This window comes from Pempheris klunzingeri, chromosome 5, assembly GCF_042242105.1.
Source record: "Pempheris klunzingeri isolate RE-2024b chromosome 5, fPemKlu1.hap1, whole genome shotgun sequence".
NCBI lineage: Eukaryota > Metazoa > Chordata > Actinopteri > Acropomatiformes > Pempheridae > Pempheris > Pempheris klunzingeri.
In genome coordinates this window covers 18,943,636-18,959,222 of record NC_092016.1, presented here as the reverse complement: position 1 = coordinate 18,959,222, position 15,587 = coordinate 18,943,636, and the positions used below count along the sequence as shown (strand labels likewise).

Here is a 15,587-nt window from a genome sequence, read left to right as displayed (position 1 = left end):
ACACACACACACACACACACACACACACACACACATATAAAGAACACTGTATATATTTCATGATAATCTGCTCATCTCTTGTCTGACCACATAAACAGAAATCACAAATCAGAGCCCAACCTTTATTGAGGCTGGCTACATAACAATGTACGTTTGTCTGCCACAAGAGGGGGCAGTCAGCAGGGACTTAAAATGCCTGATCTGAAAATCACAGAAGATTCTGATTGAGGCCTTTAAAGGAATCAGTCTGAATGCTCTCCTCCTGCCTTCAGTCACAATGGGCTGTTCTGCAATGTTACTACATATTAAAAACAAGCCAATAAACATTTGAATGACAAAATATACCTCTGGGTGGAGAAACCTTTGGAAATACAGACATTTAAATCAAATATGTTGTGTATTATCATTGAAACAATAGTGCTGCATGATCACCGTGTACATGAACACCACAAATCAATGGTGCAAGATCACCTTCACCGATTGGAACCACCTATATACATTATTTGGGACAAAAGAGAGAAGTCCATGAATATTGCCGAAACAATGAGACAATGTCAAATTCATTTTTAAAGGACAAGCCCTGGGGAGCTTGTCCAGACAGAGCACCTGGTGGTCAGGTAAGAGCTTGTGAATCAGGTCCTCACTGAGAGAAAGCTGCGAGACAAACAAACGGAGGTTCACCGCTGGCACCACTAGGTGTCAGTCTGAGTCTAAAGACACGTCCAGATCCTCACCTTCTGCAGGAGCAACACTTACATAAGGGAACCCTCACACAGTTTTGTAAAGAGAGAGAGAGAAAAAAAAAAGCTTACTTATATGTAAAATCACTTTTTTGAGCTTGACGTATGCACAACACTGATGTCTGATGTGAAAGCTGCCTCTGCAACATCTGGATCTGCTGGACATCAGCTGGACAGTGAGTTCAGTATCTGTCATCCACAGTGTGAGTGATGCACTGATCAACCTTTTTATTAAAATACATTCTGTTTATGTTTTCTCTTGATTTGTAAGTAACCAAATCATCTTTTTGCCTCCTCATCATATGACATTCATTCACTGACCAAAGGCTTCACATTAGTGTGTGTGTGTGTGTGTGTAGCAGTCAGCCACTGCTGCTGTATCATCCTCATCCGCTGTATCAGCCCCATCATCAGTCACCCTTCTCTCCCCTGTCAGACACATTTGACCCCCGTGCCTTACACCTGAGCCAGAGGAGAGCCACACAGCTTTCCCCTCTGAATGTTAATCCTAATTACGGCAGGGCGGAGACATTGACATTTTTCTTGGAGTCTGAGGAATTACGTCTATTCTTGTTCAGTCTGCGTCCTGTGTGTAAACATTGTGATTGTAGGTTACAGCGCGTAAACATGAAAAAAAAAATGCTTATGGAGTTGTTCCATATTTTGTGACTCTCACTCTCTCCCCCGCTTTCTCCTTCTTGCTTTTTCTCCCTTTAAGCACTTTTCCATAAAACGTCTCTGGACCATTTTCTTTTTTTACCAGCCGTGAAGAGGAGGAGCGAGGGGGTGGGGTGTGGGTGTAAGGGGCGTGTTTTGGTATATAATACTTCTCCCTGAGAAGTTTTGCCTGTCGCCTGGTCTTTGGGACAGCCTCTCACACATCATCCCTATAGCCGCACCAACTGGGAAACTAACTCACCTGCAATCCCTCCGACCAAATAACCCCCCAACGCTTTGCCTACTACCATCGGACATGGAGACCCAGCAAAGACACGGACACCACTCACTTTGCCACACCTGCCGGAGAGCGGAGAGCAGCAGAATGAAGGTAACCAGAGGGAACAAATAGTATTACACTCCCCCGGTTGTACTGCACGGGTATTGAAAGACCTCTGGCGGGGTTAAAGCGATGTTTTCTTGCATCTGTGAGTGAGAAAACCCGCTTCGGGCTGAGCAGATGCATCGATCGCATCTTTTTTTTTTTTGGTGCAATTTGAGCAGCCGGACATGTCTTAATTTGCATGCAACAAAGAAAGTTCAAGATGCATGAATGACACGGAGAGCGCCTGTGGCTGTGAGGCATTTGTGCAACAGGTCACCTGATAGGATAGACGAAAAGGAGTTGAGAGGTATTTTTTTTATTCCACTTCTCGTCCGGATGGTGCGCCGTTCGCTGGACTCGGAGCAAACAGCTGGTCTATTTGTCGGCAGATAGGGGGCGGTAGGTCTGAGGGTCAGTGAGCTCATCACAGGGTGAGCAAGGGGAAAATATATGCTGAGTCTGGCTTTTCAGATAGTTAACTATCGAGCAGCCGGTCTTGCAACTTCTGGAGAGTTGTGTAAGAGTGTGAAAGCAAGTGATACTGTCTACTTTTTCCTCCACAATAAGCACTTCTCTCAGGTGCGACACGGTGACAGCGGCTGATAGCAGGCGGGGGGGGGGGGGGGTGGGGGGTGAGGGGGGGGGGTGCAAATTGCACATTTGGCATCATTTGTCTCACGCAATAGGCTTCATAGAGTTAGTAGGTCGACGCATAGAAAAAGCGCACAGCACTGGAGGTCATACATCTTGTGAAAGCACGCAAATATGAGTGCGTAAAGAGCGGATCCTGTTATATCACACCTACAGGCAACATCTGGCTGTCATCTGGGCTGCTTTCTTTTTTTTTCTTTTTTTTTTTTAAACCTCAAAAGCGATTTTTATGTCATCGCTTCTGAAATGTCTGTTTGCATTTGGTGATCGGATACCTTATTGTGTGTGTGTGTGTGTGTTTCTGCCTGCAGGTCAAGAAGATGTCTTCGTCCAGTCGCGCGCTGCTGTTTGCACTGGCCCTGACGCTCTACGTTGTGGAAATAGCCTCGGCGGAGACGCTGTGTGGGGGAGAGCTGGTGGATGCGCTGCAGTTTGTCTGTGAAGACAGAGGCTTCTATTTCAGTAGGTTTCACAAGTTTTCACAATGGGCCCTCGTGAACGCCGCTTCGCCTCTTACGCTCCCTCTGTCCGCTCGCGCACATCTGTTTGGATAGCTGAGACTATCGCTCTGTCTGTGGCTGTGCGGTATGCGTGTTTGGTATTTGTCTTTCTCACGCACGTACAAACACACACACACACACACACACACACACACTGACTGAGAGGCAGAGAGAGATTATAGCCAGCTGCGTGTCTCAAGACCTCGTCCAGGCTGCTCTGCTGAGTGTGCGCATTCTGCCTACAGCCCATACCTCTCATTGCATATGAAAGGCCGGCGAGCTGTGAAGGCACACACGACTCAGCGCGACACAATGGGCCGCTTGTTTACCAGTAAAGTAATAGCACCCCAAGAGGCATACCAGTCACCTCAGCACCAGCGTTCCCAGGCAAGGCGACCACACTGATGTGTCGAGGAGCGGGTGGGGAGGAGGAGGAGGAGGAGGAGGAGGAGTAGGAGGGGTGGTGGTGGAGGGGGGGTGCTCTGTTTTTGATGTCAGTTTAAGAGGACACATCATTAACATCAATTCTGATCATTGCTCCCATTGTAGTGATGATGGCAATAGCTGTAAAGCATTATGGGAATGCTTTGTGGCGGCTGTTAATCCTCCAATGGATAAGCCCGTCCGCGGTGCTTGCCACACACACACACACACACACACACACACACACACACACAACTTCATCTTCGTCAGACACTTTCAAAATAAGATATTAGCTACTAAGTGCTTATCGCCTTTGACAGACAGGCAGGCTGCTTCTTTGTGTGTCTGCTTGCCACAGCAGCTTCTCTCCGATCAGAAAGGTCATTATCCAATTTAGGCCAACATAGATGTGCTCCCTCCTCCTCCTCCTCTTCTTCGCCTTCTCCTCCTCCCCCCCCGCACGCCGTGGATCACCCTCTCTTTCTCTCACATGTTCCTCTTCCTGCAATCAAATCTAGCCTTCCGTCTCATGAGATTTCTCCCAACATTCTGCCGGGCGCTGACTTCAAACAAGGCCTTTATTGGTCGTGGATAGTGTTCCCCTGTGCAACATGCTAACCCTCCACCCCTCCACTGTATTCTTCTGTACTTTTTCTCTCATGTCTTTACTCTCTTCCTCCTTTGTTTTGCATTCTTCCCCTCACACACCCTCTCTCTCCCTCTCTCCCTCTCTCTCTCTCTCTCTCTGCACTGATCCCTTTTCTCCTGTTTTCTCTACCTCTCTGCCCCTCCTCTCTCCCTACTCATCCTCTTTATCTCTGCTGACTTGACAAAGGACAAGGTCACAGAAGAGTTTCCATGTTATGTATTTGCTCACCTATAGGTCTGTTTGAGAGCTTAGCTGTCTGTCTCCATCACTCTCTTTTGATGTCCACATCATGGGGTGTTTACTTGTGTATTCACTCATTAAAGGACTTCCATATAGCCCTAATCAGATTATCCTCTACAAACAAAAAGATTTGTTGCAGTTGGGCATAGATTTCCTTTTATCCTCTTTGCTCCGTGGACTGCTATGATTGTCAAAGTAATCCTGCGAAAAACAACCTAGATTAATTACTGATGACAGTGTTGTGTTCTCAGGCCTTAGCCTCACCCTCCTCACGGCCTTTCTTCATCGCTTGCTGCGTTCCTCCTCAGGTAGGCCAACCAGCAGGGGAAACAACCGGCGCCCCCAGAACCGTGGGATCGTAGAGGAGTGTTGTTTCCGTAGCTGTGACCTCAACCTGCTGGAGCAGTACTGTGCCAAACCCGCCAAGTCCGAAAGGGACGTGTCGGCCACCTCTCTACAGGTCATACCCGTGATGCCCGCACTAAAACAGGTACATTTCAACGACAACAACAACAACACGCCAGTATGGGAAACAGTTCTTATCCTCTATCTGTCCTCCCATCTCCTGTGCCTCCATTCACCTTTGAGCCTCACCCCTATGTCACTGACACTGAGAACAGACTGAAACCCACACAAAGACAGGTTTACCTTGTTAAATGGTCACTGGTAAGCAGTTACCTTCCATGCAAAGTGCTGACCACCGTGGAAATCATCAAGACAGTCACAGCACATCAGGAAAAGGCAGAGTCATACTCACAGACTGAGGCACACAGACTGTGTGTGTGTGTGTGTGTGTGTGTGTGTGTGTGTGTGTGTGTGTGTGTAAGAGAGAGAGAGAGAGAGTGAAAGAAAGTCTGTGAGATGGTGGAGTCTGCTGGTCCGTGACAAAACAGTGTGTTCTGAGTGCACGATTATTAGTCACGGAACAGCAAGCTCTCCGAAACTGGCATGCATTTTGATCCGTGCGGTCAAGAACACCTGACCCGACCAGCAGAGCTTCTCTGAAATATATCACAAACATGCAGGGAATCGTCAAAGCGTTTCAGGTCTTTTCACTGCGGTCACAAGACTGAGCTGTGGCTGCTTTCCAGACCACTGAAAATCCCTTCCACCTCCCTTTAGACAAGCCTGGAAAGATATTTACAATGCCTCTGCTTTTACTTGTTGCAAAATCAGTATCAGTGGCATGAGATTGCGGGGGATGTAAACGAAGGAATTAAATAGATATTGCAATTGTCAGGAACGAAATTATGTGGTTTCTGTTAAAAAATAGGCTGCAAGGGAATTAGTTGGGACATGTCCCTAGTTTGTCTGGACAGGGAGAGTTGGTGGGTACAGCCTGCACTGAGGGCCAGCTGTTCTTAGGCTATTGAGCAGGCCTGAGTGAATGAAGGGGGATAAACACTCCTCAAGTGGCAGGACCAAAACAAGCCATTCAGATGGAGCACTGGCTACTCACGCATAAATTCTAGCTTCGCTGCTACCACTCCCACTTTGTCTCAATCTCTGGTGCTCAGCACAACACCTAACACTGTTTAGAGGAGTTTGCTATGTAAGAATAGAGGTTTTGAAATGACGCTGTGTGAATTTGTTGTCTCACTGGGCCTGTGGAGGTTAGTCAGTTCAGCGGGTCATTGGGTGAACGACGACGTGCTTCTCATATGTATATGAGGCGAGTGACCGCCCTTCCCTTTGACAGTATGTTAAAGAGGCTGAACTAAGCACTTGTTGACAGCTTCTCTCAGTCAAGGAAACCAAAACAAGGGCAAGTCGGAGGCAAGGCGAGTTTGTTATGACGCTTGGCGCTATAAGAATGACATTTGATTTCCATTTGACTGGCCCAACAATGACTGAATGTTTTCACAAACTAAACAAGGCTTTCCTCCATTGTAATAAGCACTTGTGCAGTGTCTTATCACCTCTAATGAACTGATTCTCTCTTTTCCCCTTTTCCTCTATTTTCGCCTGCGCGCCACAATAGGAAGTCCCAAGGAAGCAGCATGTGACCGTGAAGTATTCCAAATACGAGGTGTGGCAGAGGAAGGCGGCCCAGCGGCTCCGGAGGGGTGTCCCCGCCATCCTGAGGGCCAAAAAGTTTCGGAGGCAGGCGGAGAAGATCAAAGCCCAGGAGCAGGCAATCTTCCACAGGCCCCTGATCAGCCTGCCCAGCAAACTGCCTCCCGTCTTGCTCACCACGGACAACTGTGTCAACCACAAATGAGCCCGCTGCCAGCCCTTTGCACAGACAAGAGTTTGGAGGGAGAAAAAAAGACTAGGGGATTATAGCTTTGTCTCTGACGTCATTTCTGTGGCAGTCCTCTTTGACCTCCCCAGCCCTGTCCGAGCCCACCAATCCCCCCCACCCCACCCCACCCTGTCCCACCGACCCCCCGCTCTCATCCACTACTTCTTGACCCCCTGGCCCTTTTTCTAATGCCCCCCTCAACCCCAAACCACCCACCCACCCTCCTCCGGCACACAAACATGCATTCACATTCTTCCTGTCTGAACTCTTTCGCTCCCTCTCTCTTTCAGTCACTGACACAAAAGGCACAAACACAAATGATGAACAAAAAGTTAACAATTCGGCTGAATGCAATTCAGGTGGATCCTTCAGCAAAAGAGAAACGGGAAGGGAGAAAAGAAGATGAAAGATATCTGTGGTTTGCAAGTGTCAAGAGGACACCCATCGGAATGTTTTTTTGTCCTTGTGGAAGACAACTGAAAGTGAAGAGCAGCTTGCATGAAAGAATCCATTCCACATCATTTTTCCTGAGGCAAAAAGAAAATCTCTGTTAGTTCTTTTTCTTATTAGTTTGCACCTCTACCTATAAAGGGACTTCCACACTGTAAGGAATTATTTTGTAAAATTAGATTCCTGTTCCAGCACCTTTTGATCACAAACAAAAAGCAGAAAAGAGTCTGCAAAATTGCACATTGCCACGGATTACGTCAAAGTAAAGAAAAAAATGGCACTATTTTTTTATGAACAATGAACGTGTAGCTTAAAAAAATGTCATGGTGCTAGCTTTGGAAATGGACTCAAAGAAGAGGTTGAAAAGCACGTTTTTTTTCTTTGAATGAATATTAAAACTTTCCGTTTTAAGGAAAGTGTGACTTTTAAAAAAGGAAAATTAAGGATATGGGGGAGCTCCTGGCAGTGGCAATGTCAAGGGGGAAGTGTCACTGAGAAAAGAAATGGGCTGTGTTGGCATCTAGGCTCACAGCGAGTGCTAGCGGCTGCTCATCACTAGCTTGCCAGCGTAAGCGGCAAGGGGGACCTGAGACCCAGTCCCTGTTCCTCCTGTCCCTCTGAGGCTGCCAGACACAGGGAGCAGTGTGGGGACACATATGGGACACCGTGGACCGCCTGGATTGAGACAGTACTACAGTTCTGGGACAGTACTTCCTGTTTGCCATGGCTTTGCAGACTGCTCTGACAGGAAGTAACATGGCATGGACAAAGAGCAAGTGGGATAATGATGATTATATTTTATTTTGTCTTTTTTTTCTGTTTTCTTTTCATATCAATGTTTCAATGAAAAAAAAAGGAAAACCCCGTCAGTTTCTGGTACCGTGACATTCCTGTTTTTCCAAGTTAGGCTTTTGTTTGTTTCCATGGTTATTGTTATGATGTTATTTTACAGTTCTAAAGAAAGGCACAAAATTTCAATTCAAAGGGAAAAAAACAGCAATAATGTCAACTAACATTTTATTTTTTATTGTATATCAGTAGTATTCACATGCTTTTGCCTGAAAACAAATACTTGAATATATATATATACATCTATATATATATATATATATATAAATATAGATATATAATTAGTTTCCAGGGACGTTGTGTTATTTTCCTTTAGTCTGAGCTGTATCTTGCGTAATGAGCCGCCAAGCTTTTTTGTTTGTTTGTTGAAATACAAATAAGGGCACTGTATAAAGGCATTATTTATTTTGTTATAAAATATATTTGAAAAATTGGTCCAAATAATATACGTAGCACTGATGCTCAACTGACGGTTTTATTTTGTATGATCTCTGTTTTCCAATTGGAGTTGTAAGGCTTTTTTGTAGATGCTTTGTACCAAAAATAATGTCTTTTTTTTTCCTTTTTCTCGTTTGCCATAGTTACTTTAAATTAATATTTTAACAGCATAGCCTGGATTGCTTAGGCATGTTATGTCACAGAAATAGGCACATACTCTGAATACGTTGGTCTGCATGGATTTCCAGAAGCCCGCCAGGGTTATCTGTGAAAAGGAAAGCATCAATGAGTGACTTTATTATTGGAAAAATAACTGTTCAACATTGATTGTACTCAAACCCACTATGTTTTGAAGCCACTTTAGTATTGATGGCGGGGGGAATGATCAGTCCTTCATTAAATCATGTCTTTGTAATTGTGCATGGTGTCCTATGATCTTCTAAGGAGCATCTTGCCTCTGTGCCAGTGCCACTGATGCTGTCGCGTGGTGTTTTCGGTCACAAGGCCATAAATGTCTGGTCAGTCGTAGATTTAGGGTTCAGCTTACATGTGACATACACAAGTCATTGTGTCGATGCCTTAACTGAAGGTAATGATGTTACTATGATGCCAGTAACCATCCAAGGTCACCTAAAGGTCATCATCTATAAAGGAAAGAGCATATCATCAGATCACCTCACTGTTCTCTATCTATCTATCTATCTATCTATCTATCTATCTATCTATCTATCTATCTATCTATCTATCTATCTATCTATCTATCTATCTATCTATCTATCTATCTATCTATCTATCTATCTATCTATCTGTCTATCTGTCTGTCTGTCTGTCTATCTATCTGTCTGTCTGTCTATCTGTCCGTCTGTCCTTTCTTCTCTGTTTGTGGAAGACAATGCCCCTGATCTTCTGCATCAACAGTATGTATCTGTATTTGCATGGCGAGGGGGTGGAAGCAGAGTTGTTAGCCCGCCGTTCACGCCTCAAGAATCTACCAATCAGCCATCCATTATGCATTTGATGAAGGGCTATCATGCTGAACCATTGCTGAAGCACTCAGGAAAAAAACAATCTATGCTCTCCGAGGGAGAAGTGGAGTAGATGCTGAGTGTAAGTGATAATCTTGTTGTGGCAGGGCAGCTGAGGTTGTTACCCACACCTGGCCTCAATGATACAGCTCTCTGTGACAAACCACTGAAGCCCATGTCAGAAACAAGGTAATTCTGTGCCACATTATAGTTTCCTCCTCTACTGTGTCATGTAGTACCCATGGAATGGAGTCTTAATGGATATGCGCCGTACTGCGGTGAGGAGTCAAGCCGATAGTTCATATCTTCTTTCTGTCAGAGAGATCTAAATTATCGAGGCTGCATCCTGTCTCTAATTATATCCTACTTCAGTTGTGCAACAAAGCAGGCAGTGCAATTATTATTATTATTATTATTATTATTATTATTATTATTATTATATTTTCTATTTTATTCTATATTTTCCTGCTAGGACTGCATTCATTCACTATTGTAATGTTCAAACAGGCTACTCTAGTGTTCTTATGAATGGCGTGAAAGACAACCACTTCTTTTCGCTGAATATGAAGAGATATCTTGCCGAGCAATGGCAACTTTTTCTGTGTCAGTAGCTCACTCAGCCTGTGTGTATTTTATTGATTTAACCTCTGCACGCTAGAACGTCCGAAATGCACAATTCATGTACTTTCATTTTTAATATCAATAAAAAAAACATTTTATCAAATATACTATGTCTAAAAAGATTTACTGTTTTGTTCAGTGTATTCACCCGTCTCGGATGTGTGTTTACACTTTTTGGTCTGTGTTGAGCTTGAGGGCCATTTTTGAAATCTTTTTATATCAATTAAACCTTATGTACCCTGTAAATGATTTATTACATCTTAAGGCTTTGCAAAGAATCTCCAGTTGCTTTTAGCACCCTCTCCCTTCCTCTCACCCATCCGGCCACCTTTCTTTTCCCTCTCTTTTCTCTCCATCTCTGCGGGAGGCCATGTCTATCTCTGTCTGTCTGTCTGTCTGTCTGTCAGTCTGTGTGTCTCCTACTCTGTGATAGGGCAAAGTGTGCCAAAGTGGAAATCAGCACTTAGAGTGGCAACCAGGCTGCCCACAACGCCTCTGTGCTCCCTCTGCTGCATGCCACACTAAACCTGACCTGTTCTCACTGGCTCTGACACACCCATCCGTACATCCATCCCTCCATCCTCCAGCGGCTTGCTAACTACTGGAGCAAGCTCCACTTCAGTGGCTAAGTTTAGTAACCGACATGTCTCAAATTATCACATGCATATTCCGAAAATGGCACGACCTTTCATTGTTGACATGCATGCACATACCCACCCATGGGATGTCTGTTACCGGGCAGATTTACAGTTTAGTATCTTTGTTCCCAGAATGGAACAGTTTTGGGCACTGGGGTTATCTTTGTGCAGCAGAGTTACTGCAGCTCTCAGATCTGTTTTAAGTTGGCATCAAAGAGTTTGAACTTTACAAGCTTCAGTGAAAACTTCTGCAGTACAGTGATCAGATGCAAATGATAGACTGGTCGGCTATTGCTGTAAAGGAACTCTTGTTCTGTGTTTAACGGAAATACATCATTCAATTAAATCACCTCTGCCTGTCTCATGAAACCTTATTGTCCCACTAAGGAGTCCACACCCCTGCATAACAAGGGAAAAACACTCAGCTGGAAGTGCATGCTGTCAAAAATTATTCATTTCTGACGGATGGCTAGAGGCTGCACAAGTTCACTCCAAAAACATGCACATACTGAACTTGCAAGCAAACATGTATATTTCAGCTTTTTTCAGTAAGTGAATTTTGCACCATTACCTCAATCCCTTAATTAGTGAATGCATTATTAGTGCAGTGTTTTTAAAGTGTCATTCCCAATAAAACACTTTACTCTCACGGACTCTCTTGAACCTACTAGCAGGTGTGTGTGTGTGTGTGTGTGTGTGTGTGTGTGTGTGTGTTCTTCAGCAGCCGTTTTGGGACTGAGCCTGTTCCCTGCAGGTGCTTATACATAATATGACTCTCCAGAGCTTGGTAATGAGATCAGGGACTCTCTGGTCCTCAGGGCTCATCACGTCACTGCTGTGCCTGATGGGGCAGTGTCTGGCACAACATAAGTCAACCAAAACAAGCCAAACCGGGCCACAGTGCGCCTCGGCATATACTTGCTTTCCTTCTTCATCTTGTCAAAACAAAGCTGATGTGGTGTGACATTGGCTAGAAAATAAGCAATGTGAATGTCGTCAGTGTATTAATGACTTTGCTGTGCAAAACCCTTAACAAGCTGAACAATGTGGAGGGCTGAAAAGTATTTTTCTTGTGTCCAAGGTATGCATCTAATTTAGGTAGGTGCATTTTTAACTTGTTAAATTTATATCTGCAACTAAATTTGGTACCTAGGGATAAAATCACTATAACATTATCCTAAATAAGTAAACAATAGAAAGAGCACAGAAATGCCACCTCAACCTAAACTGGTGGAGCCAAATAAACCATAAACCCAAACCCACGCCTCCATCCCCATCAGAGAGGCCTCCTGAACTGTGGAGCAGAGTGTAGATGTGGGTGGCACAACTCTCCCAGGCCTGACATTGGAAACTGCCAAAGAGCACACTAGAGTTAGTTGTGGTTGGCCGGATGCACGGGATGCATGTAAGGCCAGGCCAACTATTGAGGCACAGGGTTTGGCAAGCCCAGACCATCACAGCCCAGCGTGGCCACACAGGCCAATTAAGACAGGCCTTCTCCTCTCCTTTCTTCTCCTCCCCTCCTCTGTGTCTCTCTCATCTCTCCCACTCTCTTTATCTCTCACTTTCTCTCTTGTACTCCCTCTCTCTTTCTCCCAATCCTCACAAAGCATGCTCACACATTCCTCTTTTCCCACTTTGCCTCTCTAATTGCTGTGGACTGAAAAGAGGGATGGAGAGAGGGGAATGAGATTGAGAGAAAGAGACAGAGAGAGGGAGAATCAGAGGGAAAGGGGGTCATACCACAGAACCTCTATGGCCAGGACAAACTGTACTGGCCCCCTGGAATAGTCAAAACTCCTGTGTGTGGTGTGTATGGGCTCGAGCATCCACCACTCTCTCTCTCTCCCTTTCTCTCAGCAATCACACTGAGATATAACCATTTGGCTAATTTCGCCTAATTTCGCCTGCTGCTTCATTTCTTATTGTAAAACTTGATTTGACGTACATCCTTGCATGGGCTCTGAGGTCACAGCAGAGCCAGAGTATAAAGGGGGGATTGTGTTTCTTCAGCGCCCCACAAAACTATCTAATTGTTGATTCCTAATCAACCAGGAGCTGCGAGGAGGCTTTCCTAATTATGTAACCGTGAGTTCTGACATATTAACAATGAAGTGGAAATTTTAGTGGATTTTATACAAAGTAAACTGTGTGAGGAGAGTCTATAATATCAAATCTATATTTATGTAGGTTGTTTCCAAGGATTTAGTTGTCATTATCACGATTTACAGATTTACACGGCAACATAATGTATCATAGTTTGTAATTTGTTAAATACAAGATCTGAATTCAAGGGTTCACAGACGAGACAAAAGCAAAACCATTTGGGCGCACCAAAACAACTGCACAGTGTCAGTGTTTGTCTTTGGTCTATCGTCTTCTAGAAAGCAAAGTATCCACACAGCCCACTCACACACTAAACATGGAGCGCTTTGGAAGCGACATCTGTAAGGTTTTGCAATTCTGAGGCTTTTGGTGTCTGATGAAACACACCATTGAAAGGTCAGATATGGCAGAAACAGCAAAGCAATGTCGATGTGACAAAAAGTGTGGGGTAGACTGTATTCTGAAGGGCCAGAACAAGGGAAATGAGGTGGTTAAGCCATACAAAATCATAACAAAGGGGGAAGTGGTTTCCAGTGTGGTCACTGGGTCATTGCATGACAATTTCCTCTTACTGGAAAACAAGGGGGTCACAGCTTTACACTCAAATATACTCTGTGTGTGGTGCAGAGACCGCTTGGACTATACTTATTCACAGGGGTCAAATGTTAGACTCTGTGGCCACTCAGTTTGTAAGATGTAAAACTATTCACATTTTTATCCAAAGAAAAATGAAAACAATAGTCGCCACTATCTTCATTTTTCAGCAGCGTGGACCTTCATCACGTTTGGCTTTTCTGAAATATTCATGGATTTTTTAAAGAGGCAAGATTTAATTGAAGGTGTTGCAGGAAGAGTGAAGTGGGTGGCAGTAAATGTTTAAAAGCAGAATGCTGCACTTAATTAAACAAGGAGGTCAGCATCTTGTAACGTTTAAGGTTGCGGAGTTTTTAACTTTAACATTATCCAGGTGTGTCCTTACTTCACTCTATCAGGGCATTCATCATTGTTGCACGTCAGTGTCACTATGTGGAGGTCACCGGGGCACTACCTGGGACTGCACACATCACACACACACACACACACACACAGGCACTGCCTTTCTGCCACGATCCATTAGGCGCATTAGGGGCACGACAGTGAAGGGTGCGAAACTGTGGCAGATAAACAAATCTGCTGGAAACGCACTGTAAATGACAAAACGAAAAAGGACTGAAACTTTAGAACCAAAGGCAGACAATCGGTGATGGTGGCTCTTGTTGTGGTGGTAAAGCAGGCTGCACAATAACCAGGGACACTCCCCTCTATGTTTGAACAACATATAATTACAGATCAGGATAGGAGAGCCCATTCTAAGGGGAAAATAGCAATCTCTCTTAATTACAAGGCAGGCCATGATCCATACCTATCCGTCACTTCAAATAACTCTGTTGGATGACTCTCTGTTGGAGAGGCAGGCAATATTATTTCTGTTCAGGTAGAGATAAACAACACGAGCAGAGCTGGAACGACCAGCAAATCTATAGACTGACAACAGTAAAGTCAGCTGGCAACTCTGTCCACAGCTATATTTTTTACTTCTTGACCTTTGTAAATTTCAAACTATAAAAAAACGCAATACTTGACTATTTTAAAAGAAAACAAAACAGCCACGTGGGAGCAACCACCTCCTCTAACTTCTGTTCTGCATGCTTTTTCCATTTTTATAACCATACACAGATCCCTGTGGATGTTATTATGTGCTTTTGAATGACAAGTGTTGAGTTGGAATTTTGTGCAACAGTTGAGCGAGTGCCAGCGTGTGTGTCCAGCTGTCATGTTCACACACACACACAAACAGGCTTCCGTCTCTGGTCTCCAGTGTCAGCATACAGCTATGGCGGAGGTTCCTTTCTCCGGCCAGATGAGCATTCTAGCTATCTTCCCCACATAAACAAGATAAGCTCCATTTCTTCGGCCCTTGCCAGGGCCCAGGGGTCACAGAGTTCTTCCCTTCTATTTCTCTCTTGCGTTTCCTCTCCTTGACCTTTTTCCTTCTTGTTTTTCTGCAGCTTCTGTTTTTCGGTGTTGCAAAGATTTCTGCAGGATTCAGAAAATGGCAAAGTGAGCAAAATCTCCCAGCTCAAAATGAAATTATCACCTGCCAATGAATGTATACAATTCCCTAGTCATTTCACTGTGAAAAACTTTCATGATTACATCTCACGTGGTTGCAAAAGTCTTCCTTTTTTCCTACACACACACACACACACACACACACACACACACACACACATACTCAGACAAGAACACGACAGAGGAGTGCAAATATTTGTGAGGAAATTGCTCGAGAAGGACATTGCAGCCGTGCCATTTGGCTGCCCTAAACCATTGTCCGTTGAAACTTGCCATGGAAGCTGGCAGCAGTTGTTTGTGTCTGCTGTGCCATCCTTCAGCCCAAGACTGTCAATTTCATTCTCATGCTTCAGTAATGTGGATGGGAAGACGTCCAGAAATGCCACAGCTGAAAAGACTATGTATATATATGCGTGTGTGTGTGTGTGTGTTTGTGTGTGTCCGCCTAAATATAATGGCATGCAACCAGTCTGGCAAGTGATGACAAAGTTTTCTCTATGAAAATCCACACATGCACCCACATGTACACAAACATAAACAAACAATCATGCATACACAAACATACATTAAAGCACACGTGCATGCACATTTACACACACTTGAATATGAACATACATATGCACACGCACACGCACACGCACACGCACATGCACACACACACACTTGTGTTCACGGAGCCCCTGCTAATGATGGGTGGCAGTATGATGTTTGTGTGTGTTCCAAAAGAATTGGCATTACTACTTGGGCCAAATCAGCAGCCAACAGCAGCAGGCTATTAACAAAACTGTTTCTTTGTTTGCTTTTTTTCCTGTTTTTTTTCTTGAGAGGCGCCAAGCAATTAATGGTCTGCCTATGGGA

At 44.5% G+C, this 15,587-nt stretch overlaps 1 protein-coding gene across 1 annotated transcript; it reads left to right on the top strand.

Moving 5' to 3' along the window:
- Positions 1–1,605: 1,605 nt before the first annotated feature.
- On the top strand, positions 1,606–8,642 carry igf2b (insulin-like growth factor 2b). The gene is made up of 4 exons (XM_070830127.1): positions 1,606–1,788; positions 2,745–2,899; positions 4,558–4,735; positions 6,227–8,642. Exons 1-4 carry the CDS (start codon positions 1,714–1,716, stop codon positions 6,464–6,466), a joined length of 648 nt encoding a protein of 215 aa, XP_070686228.1. The 5' UTR covers positions 1,606–1,713; the 3' UTR covers positions 6,467–8,642.
- Positions 8,643–15,587: the final 6,945 nt, after the last annotated feature.